Source organism: Salvelinus alpinus, chromosome 15, assembly GCF_045679555.1.
Source record: "Salvelinus alpinus chromosome 15, SLU_Salpinus.1, whole genome shotgun sequence".
NCBI classification, from domain to species: domain Eukaryota; kingdom Metazoa; phylum Chordata; class Actinopteri; order Salmoniformes; family Salmonidae; genus Salvelinus; species Salvelinus alpinus.
Genome location: NC_092100.1, coordinates 26,560,549 through 26,574,664, shown reverse-complemented (window position 1 = coordinate 26,574,664; position 14,116 = coordinate 26,560,549). Strand labels below are relative to the sequence as shown.

The window sequence follows — 14,116 nt, the reverse complement described above, 5'->3', positions numbered from 1 at the left end:
CAAATCCAGTGATAGAAAGTTGTTTTTTAGATTTTTGTTCTAAGCCTATCCCAAACCTTAATCATTCGGAGTTAATGCCCATGACTTAACTTAACCCTAACCTTAAAAATTCAGAGTTAATGCCTAAACTTAACCTGCTGAAACACTTCAAAATTTGATGTTTGGAACAACTTTTAGATTTGACGTTTGAGAAACATGGATGAACGTTTAATTCTGACATGAGACTGTGAGAGCTTGTTGTAACAAACACAGAGACACACAACATAGTCAGGTCCAGTTTCATGTGAAGAGGCACCCAGGCTTCGTGTCAAGCTTCTCTGAGTCAAGTTCCTCGGTGTCCTTGCTGTAGAATGGGAGGATCATGACAAAGTGTTGTGCTGGTGTACTGGGGATTAGGCTGGTGGGTGGACTGGACACAGGGATGTGTGTTTTGTAGCTCCATGCAGCTGTTGGCTCCAGGGGAGGGAGCGCCAGGCATCCAGGCGTGCAGGAGGCTGCAGCTGTCCCACGGGGGGAGAGGGGTGTGTGGAGAAGGTGGGGCAGTCTGGGGTCGCAGTGACAGTGATGGGTGACCCCCTAACCCCACAGTGTAGAAATTAGACTGACTGCTATCTGCATGGAGCACAGCCACGTCTAATACTGAGCTGTATATAGACTGGCTATAATCAACAGTCCTATAAACACCACTCAACAACTCTACCCCTGCTGTATTATGGGGATATAATAATGGGCATATACCAACAACCAACATGACACAACCATTCCCTAAAGCAGGGGTGTCAAACTCATTACATGGAGGGCATAGTGTCTGCTGGTTTTTGTTTTTTTCTTTCAATTAAGGCCTGAGGGGAGTTCCTTACTAATAAATTACATTAATTCATCAATCAAGTACAAGGGAGGAACGATAACCCGCAGACACTTGGCCCTCCATGGAATGAGTTTGACACATGTGCTCTGAAGAGTTTCATCACGTGCTGATCTGAGCTCCAAATATTGCATGCATTATGCCTCTCTGAGTTATGTTACCATAGTTGTAGTTCATAGCTCCATAGTCTTTGGTTTCTGCTGTTATTACTGTAGCTACTGTATCACATTACATTACCTGTGCTATCGAGCCAATGCAGTACCCAATTCCTGGCAGGAAACATCACATCATTCCATCATCAGGGGTGATTTTTGCCATGTCTTTAAGCAACTTTTCCCAACTTATACCTCATCCAGGCTCCGCTGGGGACAGACAGGCATGTCTCTCCCTTGCTCTATTCTCTCTCTCTCTCTCTCTCTCTTTTGTGTTACTATAGCTAGGGCCCCATTGTGACATAAGCCTTGCTCCTGTAAAACTAATAATGACAAAGATTTATACAGGCTTAGCATTCTTTCCCCCTTTCAATGCAGGATACGGGAATGAGGGGGCCAGGGGGTTGAGGGGATTTAGGGAGTGAGAAGGGTGAGGGGATATGTCCTAGTTTGAGAGGGAACATACTATTTCACAGACGAGTGGCCCCTACTCTGGATCACGCAACATGCTTTTATTCTTTCTGGTTGAATGCCTACATTATCCTCTCAACATACAGCCTATTCAGGAATGCATAGTCATGGCGCTCCCAGTGACTTTCTTTCAGTATATCATGCATTTCCTATTCCCACAAGTTAGTCATTATGTAAAATGTATGCATACATAGTTAATACTGTAATATGAAATACAGATTTGACTAAATTCAGTAACCCCTTTACAGTATACTGAAAATCTTTCTCTCTCTCTTCCCCTCCCTCCTTTGAGCTCCCTCCTCCTTCTCCCGCTCGCTTTCTCCTTCCCTCTCTCTCAGTGAAAGGCAGACATGTGCTTGCCGTGCCAGCAGACCGATTTAACCCTCTCCTCAGAATAACTAATGCACAGACAGCTGGCTTTCCCTCCTTGACTCCCCTAACTATCTCCCTCTTTCTTTTCCCTCCACAGTGGCTCTATTCATTCTTTCTCCTCCTTTCCTCTCTTCTTATTTCCCCTGCAGTTTCCCCTGCTCAGACGGATAAAAATATTTGTCCTATAGCAGAGCTTGTGTAATCGCTGGCTTCACAAGCACGGGAGCCACTGCCTCAACACCAGCCCAATAAGGAATACCAAGCACTGGACTGAACACCACAGTGTTGAAGAAAAGGAGAGAACATTTTCTAAACTCCAAGGAAGAAGGATACAGTAAGGAATACAGAGAGTGACAGAAGAAGAGAGAAGAAACAGAGTGAGGAGTGCAGGAGGAGTGAAGTGTTAGGACCATGCCTGGCTGTCACATCCGGATGCCCCTGATGGTGGTGCTCTGCATGCTGGTCCTGTCCTGTGGGTCAGGAGGTGCCCGGCGGATCAGAAAGAGAGGGCTTAACCAAAAGGTGGGGTTTAGACCTGATATGAGTACCTTCACTGCAGCAATACCCTCTGTGTGTGTGTGTGTGTGTGTGTGTGTGTGTGTGTGTGTGTGTGTGTGTGTGTGTGTGTGTGTGTGTGTGTGTGTGTGTGTGTGTGTGTGTGTGTGTGTGTGCGTGCGTGCGTGCGTGCGTGCGTGCGTGCGTGCGTGCGTGCGTGCGTGCGTGCGTGCGTGCGTGCGTGCGTGCGTGCGAAAGAGAGAAGGTAAAGCTGGTGGACATACAATACATACACTGTTTTAGCAGGATGGCAGAGGGGTGTAGTTTGGAGGTTTTAGCAATAGCAGCACCATGGTTTCATGAATGCTGTGTAGTCCCCTGTTGTCCTCTCCGCTCTGTCCTGGCTGTGTGAGGAGTAGAGGAGTGACGGACGGTCATGCAGAAGACTGAACACAGAGAAACAGAGCATGGCCATTGTCACAGAGGGGTTTCTGTAGTAAGAGCAGCAGACAGAGACAGTGGTGGAGAGAGAGATGGGAGGCAGAGAGAACGGATGTAGAGGCGCACAGGATGGAGCTCTCTTTTTCCCTCCAGAGCAGCAAAGCAGAATGAGCAGCTGGCCAGCACAGCCAAAAACATGCCAACAATCTGCTAGCATGGGGAGAACATTACAATAACCACAGCTTCCACTGCTTAGTAACACACATCTGTTTTTGTATCACATCTAGGGGGATACTCTCTGATCCTGACATGTGTCTGGACATCAAATCTAATTGTATTTGTCACATGCTTTGTAAACAAAAGGTGTAGGCTGACAGTGAAAAGCTTAGGTAGGGGTAAAGTGATAGGGGTAAAGGTACGTAGGCATAAAGTGATAAGGTATAGGTAGGAGTAAAGTGATAAGGTATAGGAAGGGGTAAAGTGATAAGGTATAAGTAGGGGTAAAGGTACAGTAGGGGTAAAATTATAAGGTATAGGTAGGGGTAAAGTGATAAGGTATAAGTAGGGGTAAAGGTACAGTAGGGGTAAAATTATAAGGTATAGGTAGGGGTAAAGTGATAAGGTATAAGTAGGAGTAAAGGTACAGTAGGGGTAAAGTGATAAGGTATAGGTAGGGGTAAAGTGATAAGGTATAGGTAGGAGTAAAATGGTAGGGGTAAAGGTATAGGTAGGGGTAAAGTGGTAGGGGTAAAGGTACAGTAGGGGTAAAGTGATAAGTTATAGGTAGGGGTAAAGTGGTAGAGGTAAAGTGATATGGTATAGGTAGGAGTAAAATGATAGGGGTAAAGGTACAGTAGGGGTAAAGTGATAAGGTATAGGTAGGGGTAAAGTGGTAGGGGTTAAGGTACAGTAGGGGTAAAGTGATAAGGCGACAGGATAAATAATAAGCAGTAGCAACAGCGTTTGTGATGAGTCAAAAGAGTTAGTGCAAAGGGGGGTCAATGCAGATAGTCTCTGTAGCTATTTGGTGAACTATTTAGCAGTCTTATGGCTTGGGGGTAGAAGCTGTTCTCAGGGTCCTGTTGGTTCCTTGACTTGGTGCATCGGTACCACTTGCCGTGCGGTAGCAGAGAGAACAGTTTTTGACAATTTTTACACCGCCTGCTAAAGAGGTCCTGGATGTTAGGGAGCTCAGCCTCAGTGATGTACTGGGCCATAGGCACTACCCTCTGTAGCGCCTTGCGGTCGGATGCCAAGCAGTTGCCTTACCAATAGGTTGCCTTACCAAGCGGTGATGCAGCCAGTGAAGATGCTCTTAATTGTGCAGCTGTAGAAATTTTTGAGGATCTGAGGGAGAAGAGGCGTTGTAGTGCCTTTTCACAACTGTTGGTGTGTGTGGACCATGTTAATTGATTCTTGATTCTTAGCAATGTTGTGCTGTTATTTTTATTGACTTGGCCAAAGATTTTGATATGGTAGACCATTCCATTCTTGTGGGCTGGCTGAGGAGTATTGGTGTCTCTGAGGGGTCTTTGGCCTGGTTTGCTAACTACCTCTCTCAATGAGTGCAGTGTATAAAGTCAGAACATCTGCTGTCTCAGCCACTGCCTGTCACCAAGGGTGTATCCCAAGGCTCGATCCTAGGCCCCACGCTCTTCTCAATTTACATCAACAACATAGATCAGGCAGTAGGTAGCTCTGTCATCCATTTATATGCAGATGATACAGTCTTATACTCAGCTGGCCCCTCCCCGGATTTTGTGTTAAACGCTCTACAACAAACCTTTCTTAGTGTCCAACAAAGCTTTCTCTGCCATGAACCTTGTTCTGAACACCTCCAAAACAAAGGTAATGTGGTTTGGTAAGAAGACTGCCCCTCTCTCCACAGTTGTGATTATTACCTTTGAGGGTTTAGAGCTTGAGGTAGTCACCTCATACAAATACTTTGGAGTATGGCTAGACGGTACAATGTCCTTCTCTCAGCACATATCAAAGCTGCAGGCTAAGGTTAAATCTAGACTTGGTTTCTTCTATCGTAATCGCTCCTCTTTCACCCCAGCTGCCAAACAATCCCTGATTCAGATGACCATCTTACCCATGCTAAATTATGGAGACGTAATTTATAGATCAGCAGGTAAGGGTGCTCTCGAGCAGCTAGATGTTCTTTACCATTTGGCCATCAGATTGCCACCAATGCTCCTTACAGGACACATCACTGCATTGTATACTCCTCTGTAAACTGGTCATCTCTGTTTACCCTTCGCAAGACCCACTGGTTGATGCTTATTTATAAAACCCTCTTAGGCCTCACTCCCCCCTATCTGAGATATCTACTGCAGCCATCATCCTTCACATACAACTCCCATTCTGCCAGTCACATTCTGTTTAAGGTCCCCAAAGCACACACATCCTTGGCTCGCTCGTCTTTTCAGTTCGCTGCAGATTGCGACTGGAACGAGCTGCAACAAACACTCCAACTGGACAATTTTATCTCAATCTCTTCATTCAAAGACTCAATCATGGACAATTACTGACAGTTGTGGCTGCTTTGCGTGATGTATTGTTGTCTCTACCTTCTTGCCCTTTGTGCTGTTGTCTGTGCCCAATAATGTTTGTACCCTGTTTTGTGCTGCTACCATGTTGTGCTGCTGCCATGTTGTGTTGCTACCATGTTGTTGTCATGTTGTGATGCTACCATGCTGTGTTGTCATGTGTTGCTGCCATGCTGTTGTTGTCTTAGGTCTCTCTTTATGTGGTGTTGTGTTGTCTTTCTTGTCGTGATGTGTGTTTTGTCCTATATTTGTATTTAATATTTTTTTTATCCCAGCCCCTGCTCCTGCAGGAGGCCTTTTGGTAGGCCGTCATTGTAAATAAGAATTTGTTCTTAACTGACTTGCCTAGTTAAATAAAAACTTTAATTAAATTAAAATTAATTTAAAAAATCCTTAGTGATGTTGACACCGAGGAACTTGAAGCTCTCGACTCGCTCCACTACAGCCCCGTCGATGTGGATGGTGGCGTGCTCAGCCCTCCGTTTCCTGTAGTCCACGATCAGCTCCTTTGTCTTGCTGACATTGAGGGAAAGATTGGTGTCCTGGCACCAAACTGCCAAGTCACTGACATCTTCCCTATAGGCTGTCTCATCGTCATCGGTGATGACACTGTTGTGTCATCAGAAAACGCAATGATGGTGTTGGAGTCGTGCGCCGCCACGCAGTTGTGGGAACGGAGTACAGGAGGGGACTAAGCATGCACCGCTGCAGTGCCCAAATCATCAAACCAAACTCTATTTATATAGCACATTTCAGACATGAATGCAAAGCAATGCGCTTCGCAAAAAAATTATAATAAATGAAAATAAAAACAGAAATATTTACTATACAGCAAACACAAGGGAATAAAAAAACTAACGAATAACAAAAAATGAAAAAAGCACCCTAAGGAAAAGCAAACCTGAAAAGGTGTGTTTTAAGATCTCTTTTAAATATGTCCACAGTTTCAGCCCCCTCAGGTTCTCTGGCAGGCTATTCCAGAGGCTGGGGGCATAGTAACTAAAGGCTGCCTCTCCATACTTCTTGGTCCTAGGCTTTTGGATAGTTAATTGGCCAGTGCCAGAGGACCTGAGGGACCTACTGGGTACATAACTTAAAAGCATGTCTGACATGTATTGGTGCACAATAGTGAATTGATTTAAAAACCAATAGGACAATCTTAAACTGAATTCTAAAACTCACAGGCAGCCAGTGCAGAGACGTTAAATCCGGTGTAATGTGTGCTCTCTAGCTGGTCTTGGTCAGTACCCGTGATGCAGCATTCTGTTTGTTTTGTAGTTTACCAATGGCAGGAGAGCATTACAGTAGTCAAGACTGCTTGTAATAAAAGCATGGATGAGTCTTTCTGTCAGCCTGAGATAGAAACAGCCTCACCGTGGCAATGTACCTCAGGTGGTAAAAAGTTATTTTGGTCACATTCATAATATGTGATTCAAAATTGAGCTCAGAATCTAAAATGACACCTGGTGTTTTATCTTTATTGCCCAGGATCCAGTTGCAGAGGGAGGCGTTCAGTACCAGGGTCCCGAGCATAGTGACGAGCTTGGAGGGCATTGTGGTGTTGAACGCTGAGCTGTTGTCAATGAACAACATTCTCAATGAGGCATTCCTGTTCTGCTTCTGGTCCATCTGCCTCGGCCTCTCAGGACTTTTATGTCCTCCCCAGGTGATTCTCACATCTATATTTACCATCTCATAGCTACAGCTCCATATCAATGGTAGCAATAAGGACATTAATCCCATGGGATTGGGCTGTTTCTGTGCTGAGACATCAGAACGAACAAGATTGGAAGAGGCATCCTAATTTTGCTCATTCCAGTATGTCAGCCAAATTAATTTACTAGGCTATTCCAAGATGGCTGCACTCAATACAGGTTATAATCCCTCTAGTGTAGCCAGTAAATACCACTCGCTATATAAATAGGAGAAAAAAAATATGCATAACAAATACAAAACATAATATGGCCTTGGCATACAGTAAAAAAATATTCTGGAAGAAATCCACAGGTGGTAAAGTCTGTTTCATACTTGGTTTGAGTAAACTTCTGTGTAGGTCAGAGTTAATACACTTAGCCCACTGAGGCTTCGATAGGAGTTATGAACGTCAATCCCAGTCAGATTATATAATTTGAGGATGGTCTGGACATTACTGTTGTCGTGTCTTTACTACGATTAAACTATGATTAAACTGATTAATCATGTAACTGTAATTAACTAGGAAGTCGGGGCACCAAGGAAAATATTCAGATTACAAATTTATAATTTTCCTAATATAACTTTTCAGATATAAAATATCTGATCAATTAGTCTTCGAATTAATGAATTATTTACTTTACCTCACGTTAGTCTCATTCCAAACGTTGTAAATTGTTGGTTATCTGCACGAACCCAGTCTTCACTATGAGTCATCCATACATCAATTGTCTTAAAGAATTTATTTACTAACTAAGTAATTCACAGAAATGCATAAACAAACAGTTGATAGTTACAAGGAAATGATAACGGAGTTTCCCTAGTGGGCTAAACCGGCATAGCGGCTTGTCGTACAAAAGGGAAGTGGGGGTCGACTGAGATAAGACAACACACAGTTGATAATTATAACAATTGAAATGCTAATCCTTTGCACATGAACGCTCGCTCATTCGGGAACAATCATATATATATGATACCGAATTCCTAGCTGCAGACTAGTAATTCATATCAAAGACTTGTTCTTATTCTGTCGGTGTCTAAAAGTTTAACCACGTGGTATGGTTAAAAGATTCAGCAATCGTCTCAAACATTGGCCCTCTCTTTATCGAGGTAAGCTGGTCTGCAACCTTTGATAGGCTATGTGCTCGGTCCTCCTTTTCCTGTAGTCCATAATAATCTCCTTAGTCTTGGTTACGTTGAGGGATAGGTTGTTATTCTGGCACCACCTGGCCAGGTCTCTGACTTACTCCCTATAGGCTGTCTCGTCGTTGTCAGTGATCAGGCCTACCATTGTTGTGTCGTCTGCAAACTTAATGATGGTGTTGGAGTCGTGCCTGGCCATGCAGTCGTGGGTGAACAGGGAGTACAGGAGGGGACTGAGCATGCACACCTGGGGAGCTCCAGTGTTGAGGATCAGCGTGGCAGATGTGTTGCTACTTACCCTCACCACCTGGGGGCGGCCCGTCAGAAAGTCCAGGATCCAGTTGCAGAGGGAGGTGTTCAGTCCCAGGATCCTTAGCTTAGTGATGAGCTTTGAGGGTAGTATGTTGTTGAACGCTGAGTTGGAGTCAATAAATAGCATTCTCACATAAGTGTTCCTTTTGTCTAGGTGGGAAAGGGCAGTGTGGACTGCAATAGAGATTGTATCACTGTTTGGGCGGTATGCAAATTGGAGTGGTTCTAGGGATTCTGGGATAATGGTGTTGATGTGAGCCATTACCAACCTTTCAAAGCACTTCATGCCTACGGACGCGAGTGCTACGGGTCTGTAGTCATTTAGGCACGTTGCCTTTGTGTTCTTGGGCACAGGGACTATGGTGGTCTGCTTGAAACATGTTGGTATTACAGACTCAATCAGGAACATGTTGAAAATGTCAGTGAAGACACCTGCCAGTTGGTCAGCACATGCCCGGAGCACACGTCCTGGTAATCCGCCTGGCCCCGCAGCCTTGTGTATGTTGACCTGTTTAAAGGTCTTACTCACGTCGGCTACGGAGAGCGTGATGACACAGTCGTCCTGTACAGCTGATGCTCTCATGCATGCCTCAGTTTTGCTTGCCTCGAAGCGAGCATAGAAGTGACTTAGCTCGTCTGGTAGGCTCGTGTCACTGGGAAGCTCGCGGCTGTGCTTCCCTTTGTAGTCTGTAATAGTTTGCAAGCCCTGCCACATAAGACGAGCGTCAGAGCCGGTGTAGTTTGATTCAAACTTAGCCCTGTATTGACGCTTTGCCTGTTTGATGGTTCATCACAGGGCATAGCGGGATTTCTTGTAAGCTTCCGGGTTAGAGTCCCGCACCTTGAAAGCGGCAGCTCTACCCTTTAGCTCTACCCTTGCAACATGAACTGGTGCTAGAGCAAGGCTGGTCTGGAGAACTTTCTAAGCACAGGGGATCTCAGAATGGAAAGGAGGGTGGAGAATGGATGCTGTTGTATTACATAAGAGATACGGATCTAAATAACATGGTCAATGCATAAGTATGACTATCATTAAATAATCAGTGCAATCGATACATCTATTTGGGGTGTACGACTATCACATTGTACATCGTTTCACTGGAGAAGCTGAGTGGTGTGCTTCCTGGAGTAGTAGGAATCAGGATGTGTCTGATCTAAGGACTAGATACAGTACAGACGTCAATGGCCTGATTACAGTTTACATCACAGTCTGCAGCCAAATAAGGTCTCTGATGGCTTTAGCCCACACTGCTGAATCGCTCAGCTTTGAAATCCCTGCCCTGGAACAAATCAATATAACAGGTCTGCCGGCATCTCTGTGGCCCAGCAGGAAGAGACCAATGACTGTAAATAAACAATGTGGGACTGAACATCAAACAGACACATGCAGCACGGCACAGTACAGGACATGGTAGGGCAGCTTGGCATTCAGACTGATAGACAGGAACCGGATATTCTACTTCCTCTGCTACTGAGATCTGAGGAGAAACCATGGGAACTGGGCAGATAATGAACCATGGTCACTGTAGCTCACGTTGTCCAAACACATGGATAATCAGCCTCACTCTTGTACTTTAAACCTGGAGTTGTCTGAACTGCATTTGTAAAGATACAGGGTGACATGAGGATGAAAGTGAATGGCCTACTTCGCCTCCCATAATCATTACCTGTAAAGTTGTAAACATGATTAGAATCCTTTTGTAGACCCAACAGCATTGTGAAATGTGATTGGCTTCTCTTTGAGATACTGTAGGATAGGCTAATATAGCTCGGCCTAGAAACCCTCAGGAGACAGTCAGAAGATCTGAGAGATGATGGATCCAATCTGGCCAATGTGGACCACAGCTGCTAAAAGCATGAATTCTTTGAATGAAGAGAGCCCTGGTGACTCATCCTGAATTTAACTCTGTTGCTCTATCGATCGCTCCATAGAAACGTTAGTTGGTGTGTTGTATGGCCAGAGCGATGTGGATGGGTAGCTAGGCAAGCTCTGATAAGGTCAAAAGCTTCATTTTGAGGAAATAGAATCACTGTAAAGCGCATGAAAAATCTGGAAGTGTTACTAAGACATGGTCAATTAGCGTAAAATCAGGATCAATAACCTAACCAAGTCAGCACTGTGTTACTTTTACTGCAGTCACACTGAGATGGAAGGAAAGAAAGTAGTGCACTCGTGTGTTGCCACGCAAAAGCTACAAGTTGATCCAGTCACTGAGCCATGGTAAGACCTAGCACCCCACACACCAGGCTGGCAGTTGACAGAGCAAATTATTTGTGGGTTTATTACAAACATGCATTCGGTGTCAAACACCAGCGCCAAACATTTACTTTCGTTTTTATGGTTGTTTTGGAAGAGCAGTCGCTTAGCCTGCCAAATAAACAGCGCAGCTTTAACGATCACGTGCAAGCCCATTATCTAATTAGTGAGAGGGGGAAAAACTCTCAGAGGGCCCCTGGCACAGTCTCTCTGTCAGGGGGAAAGGGACACCTTACCCGGGCCGGCAGGGCATCCACGTCGGATGTGAACTTGAAATTATAGTGTCTGGTCTGGAGCTCCATGATAAAGATGGGCTTTGGTTAACATTGGCCAGACTACATGGAACATTCACATTCTGATTAGTGTTGGCAGAGTCAGAGTGAGCCCCTCAGAATGAGACTGTGGTTGGCCCTGTACAGTAGGCTAGCTCAACTGCAACTGGAAACCGGACCTAACTGTAACTGTTGCTGTGCCAGAGCAGCTCCTCTATGGAATATAACTTGGAAAATATTAGGAAAGACCCACAAACGCTACCTCCTTAGCTCTATGGTTATAAGCACATCACATACAGTGATAACAAACCTGAATAAACCAGTGTTTGACCTATGAAATCCTCCAAGAAGTAGTTCACACCATAGGTGCATGGAAATAGTTGAAGTTTATTGAACCGAGCAAAGCAGTAAGTACAACCATGGCTGTATTACAGAACTGATTATGTAAGTGTGTCACAAGCTCCTTTAGAGAAAATCACAGACCACCACTGGTGGTCACAGACCACCATCACATTCACATTCTGTTCCTAGGCCGTCATTGAAAATAATTATCTGTTCTTAACTGACCTGCCTAGTTAAATAAAGGTTAAAAAATAAAAATGTTTCCCCCTTGACTTTTATTTTTTTTTATTTAACTAGGCAAGTCAGTTAAGAACAAATTCTTAGCCTTCAGTTCTTCATCGCTCTACGTGTTTAGAGTGAAGGTCAAGGTGTTTAATAATGGGCATGATACCTTAACAGAAGAAGCCAATGGAAAATGTTGCAACAAGTATGTTACAAAAATACATTACCGCCACCTGCTGGTCAAAGGTGTTAGGACAAGCACACGTCACAATTCATCTTTGTAGGCCTACTGTATGTTCAAAGACTCCAGCAATCAACTACTATGTTGAAAATGACCAGGTCTCTCTATGTTTCAGCCTCAGGATAGTAGACTGCACATTTCTGTTCAAACAAAGTAATTCTGTTATCTCCTCTAAGGACTATGAGTATCCAAACCAGCAGACCCAATCCACGCAGCACCAGAAGAATGACCGCTGCCCACCCCCACCTCAGATGCTGCCGGAGCAGGCCTGCGAGGTGCCCGGCTGCCGCTCTGACTCAGAGTGTGAGCGCCACAAGCGCTGCTGCTATAACGGCTGCATCTACGCCTGTCTGGAGTCAGTGCAGCCCCCACCAGGTAAGCGCCACTGATCTAGATGACAGTACACAAAACCACACTTATCGACCCATATGACCGCACGCATGGTCATACAAAGCATGGGCATGGTTCTAACCATTGGTACCAGGATATGCAGTAAAATACTGATGATATCATTAGGCTCAAACTTACCAATGATGTGTGTTTGTGTTGACCAGTGCTGGACTGGCTGGTTCAACCCAAGCCTCGGTGGCTGGGAGGGAATGGCTGGCTTCTAGATGGTCCAGATGAGGTACTGCAGGGTGAGTAGCCTCGAACATCACCATTAAAACGGACCTGAACGCTACACCATCAGTGTGTGTGTTTAGTTTACCTCTGACCTGTGTGTCCCCTGCTCTCCAGCGGAGGCCTGCAGCACCACAGAGGATGGTGACGAGCCCCTGCACTGTCCCACAGGCTATGAGTGCCACATCATCAACCAAGGAAACCCCGCCGCTGGCATCCCCAATCGGGGACAGTGCATCAAGTCTCGTGGCAACTCTGGTAAGGTCCGATTCAGCCAGACATTTAATTTAGTTCTAAAAACTGGCATAATCACGAACTAGAGGTGCTATTTCTCATCTAGATGGACGTCCCATGAGGCAAAAGTCCTACAAGGACTATAAGGATTACTTGGGTAAGTGTGGTGATCAACTGTCCTGTATACTCCATAATTACACTGCTAGGGTCTCTTTTACATGAACATGCCTGTCATTTCTCCACTATAGGAATTGGAAGCAGCTCAAATAATGCAGTGGCCAATGAGAAACACCACCACAAACACATGGGATGAGGTAGGTGTTATTGGGATGCCATTTAGGAAAATAAACAAGAGGACAGAATATAGCCTATAGTTTGCTATGACTGAGCTATCAAAGGTCAATATAACAATCTATAATAACCATTTCTATCTGACAGATAGTAAAAAGCTGGTAGTCTCTTCAAAACTGTCTCTCCTCAGATCTTCAGATACCTCAACACAGAACCTCAGCTATCAGAGCCCACATATCATACCTCTCTTGACAACGGAACACAGAACAACCAGACAACCTCACGGTGCTTTACACTTCCCATGTCTGGCCTGGGGAAAGGAGGAAACCAAGCCTTCAGTTCCTACCTCTTCTCAAACTGGCATACTCCTTTGGTTGTAATAATGGTACAGGCAGGGTTTTAAACAATACTTTGACAGATTTACACACACAGAAACATGCTTTGGTTTAGTCATGGGTAAGACGTAATGGTGTTATGGTTGAAAAGGAGAAATGAACAAGACACAAAGCCCGGTCGGTCTCAAACCGCAAAACAAAAAAAAGAGGCTTTTTTCTATACACAATATCAAAGTAGATGCACTGAAACCCCCTACAACCAGACACACACTTATCTCATAGAAATAAGTGAAAATAAGGACTGTGTGCTGCTGTTGGCCGTCTCACCCTTCAGGCCAGCAGGATGAAGATCCCATAAACACACCCAGAACCAACAACACACTCTGCTTACATGTCAATCATGGTGGGAGAGCAAGCTGGGCCTTATACCAGTATGACCCCATCATCCACACACAGCAGCTGTTCAAAGTGTTTGTATCGACTGTACATATTCCATTCACTATATTCACTCAGTCAGTCCAAAAATGAACATTAGTATGACAGAAAGTGTGAGTGGTTAGGAATATCCATATCTGGATTTTAGTACATCAAATGGTGCTCAGTTCTAAGGCTGTCTCTTCTAAAAGAACAATAAGCTGGTCTACACGACTGAATTCCACAACCAATAAGCTAGAGGTATGAACAACATGTAACCATTTTCTATGAGGGAGACAGTAATATCCAAATGTCAAACTGGTGCTGTAATGTTGCTTTGTGTATTACAAATAAACTGTATGTTTGAGGAATGGTCTGCTATTTACATTATT

The 14,116-nt window shown here is 44.6% G+C and overlaps 1 protein-coding gene across 1 annotated transcript; it reads left to right on the top strand.

Moving 5' to 3' along the window:
- Positions 1 to 1,816: 1,816 nt before the first annotated feature.
- On the top strand, positions 1,817 to 14,095 carry LOC139539838 (WAP four-disulfide core domain protein 1-like). Its single transcript, XM_071343174.1, has 7 exons — positions 1,817 to 2,382; positions 12,006 to 12,204; positions 12,384 to 12,467; positions 12,568 to 12,708; positions 12,791 to 12,841; positions 12,933 to 12,998; positions 13,166 to 14,095. The coding sequence occupies exons 1-6, from the start codon at positions 2,272 to 2,274 to the stop codon at positions 12,995 to 12,997; spliced, it is 651 nt and encodes a 216-aa protein (XP_071199275.1). The 5' UTR covers positions 1,817 to 2,271; the 3' UTR covers position 12,998; positions 13,166 to 14,095.
- The last annotated feature ends 21 nt before the right edge of the window (positions 14,096 to 14,116 follow it).

Excerpts from the sequence above, each read along its gene's own strand:
- LOC139539838 (XM_071343174.1), top strand. The coding sequence starts at position 2,272 with ATGCCTGGCTGTCACATCCGGATGCCCCTGATGGTGGTGCTCTGCATG. Across the intron at positions 12,468-12,567 it reads TCCAGATGAGGTACTGCAGG|CGGAGGCCTGCAGCACCACA; the intron begins GTGAGTAGCCTC and ends CCTGCTCTCCAG. Across the intron at positions 12,842-12,932 it reads GGACTATAAGGATTACTTGG|GAATTGGAAGCAGCTCAAAT; the intron begins GTAAGTGTGGTG and ends TCTCCACTATAG.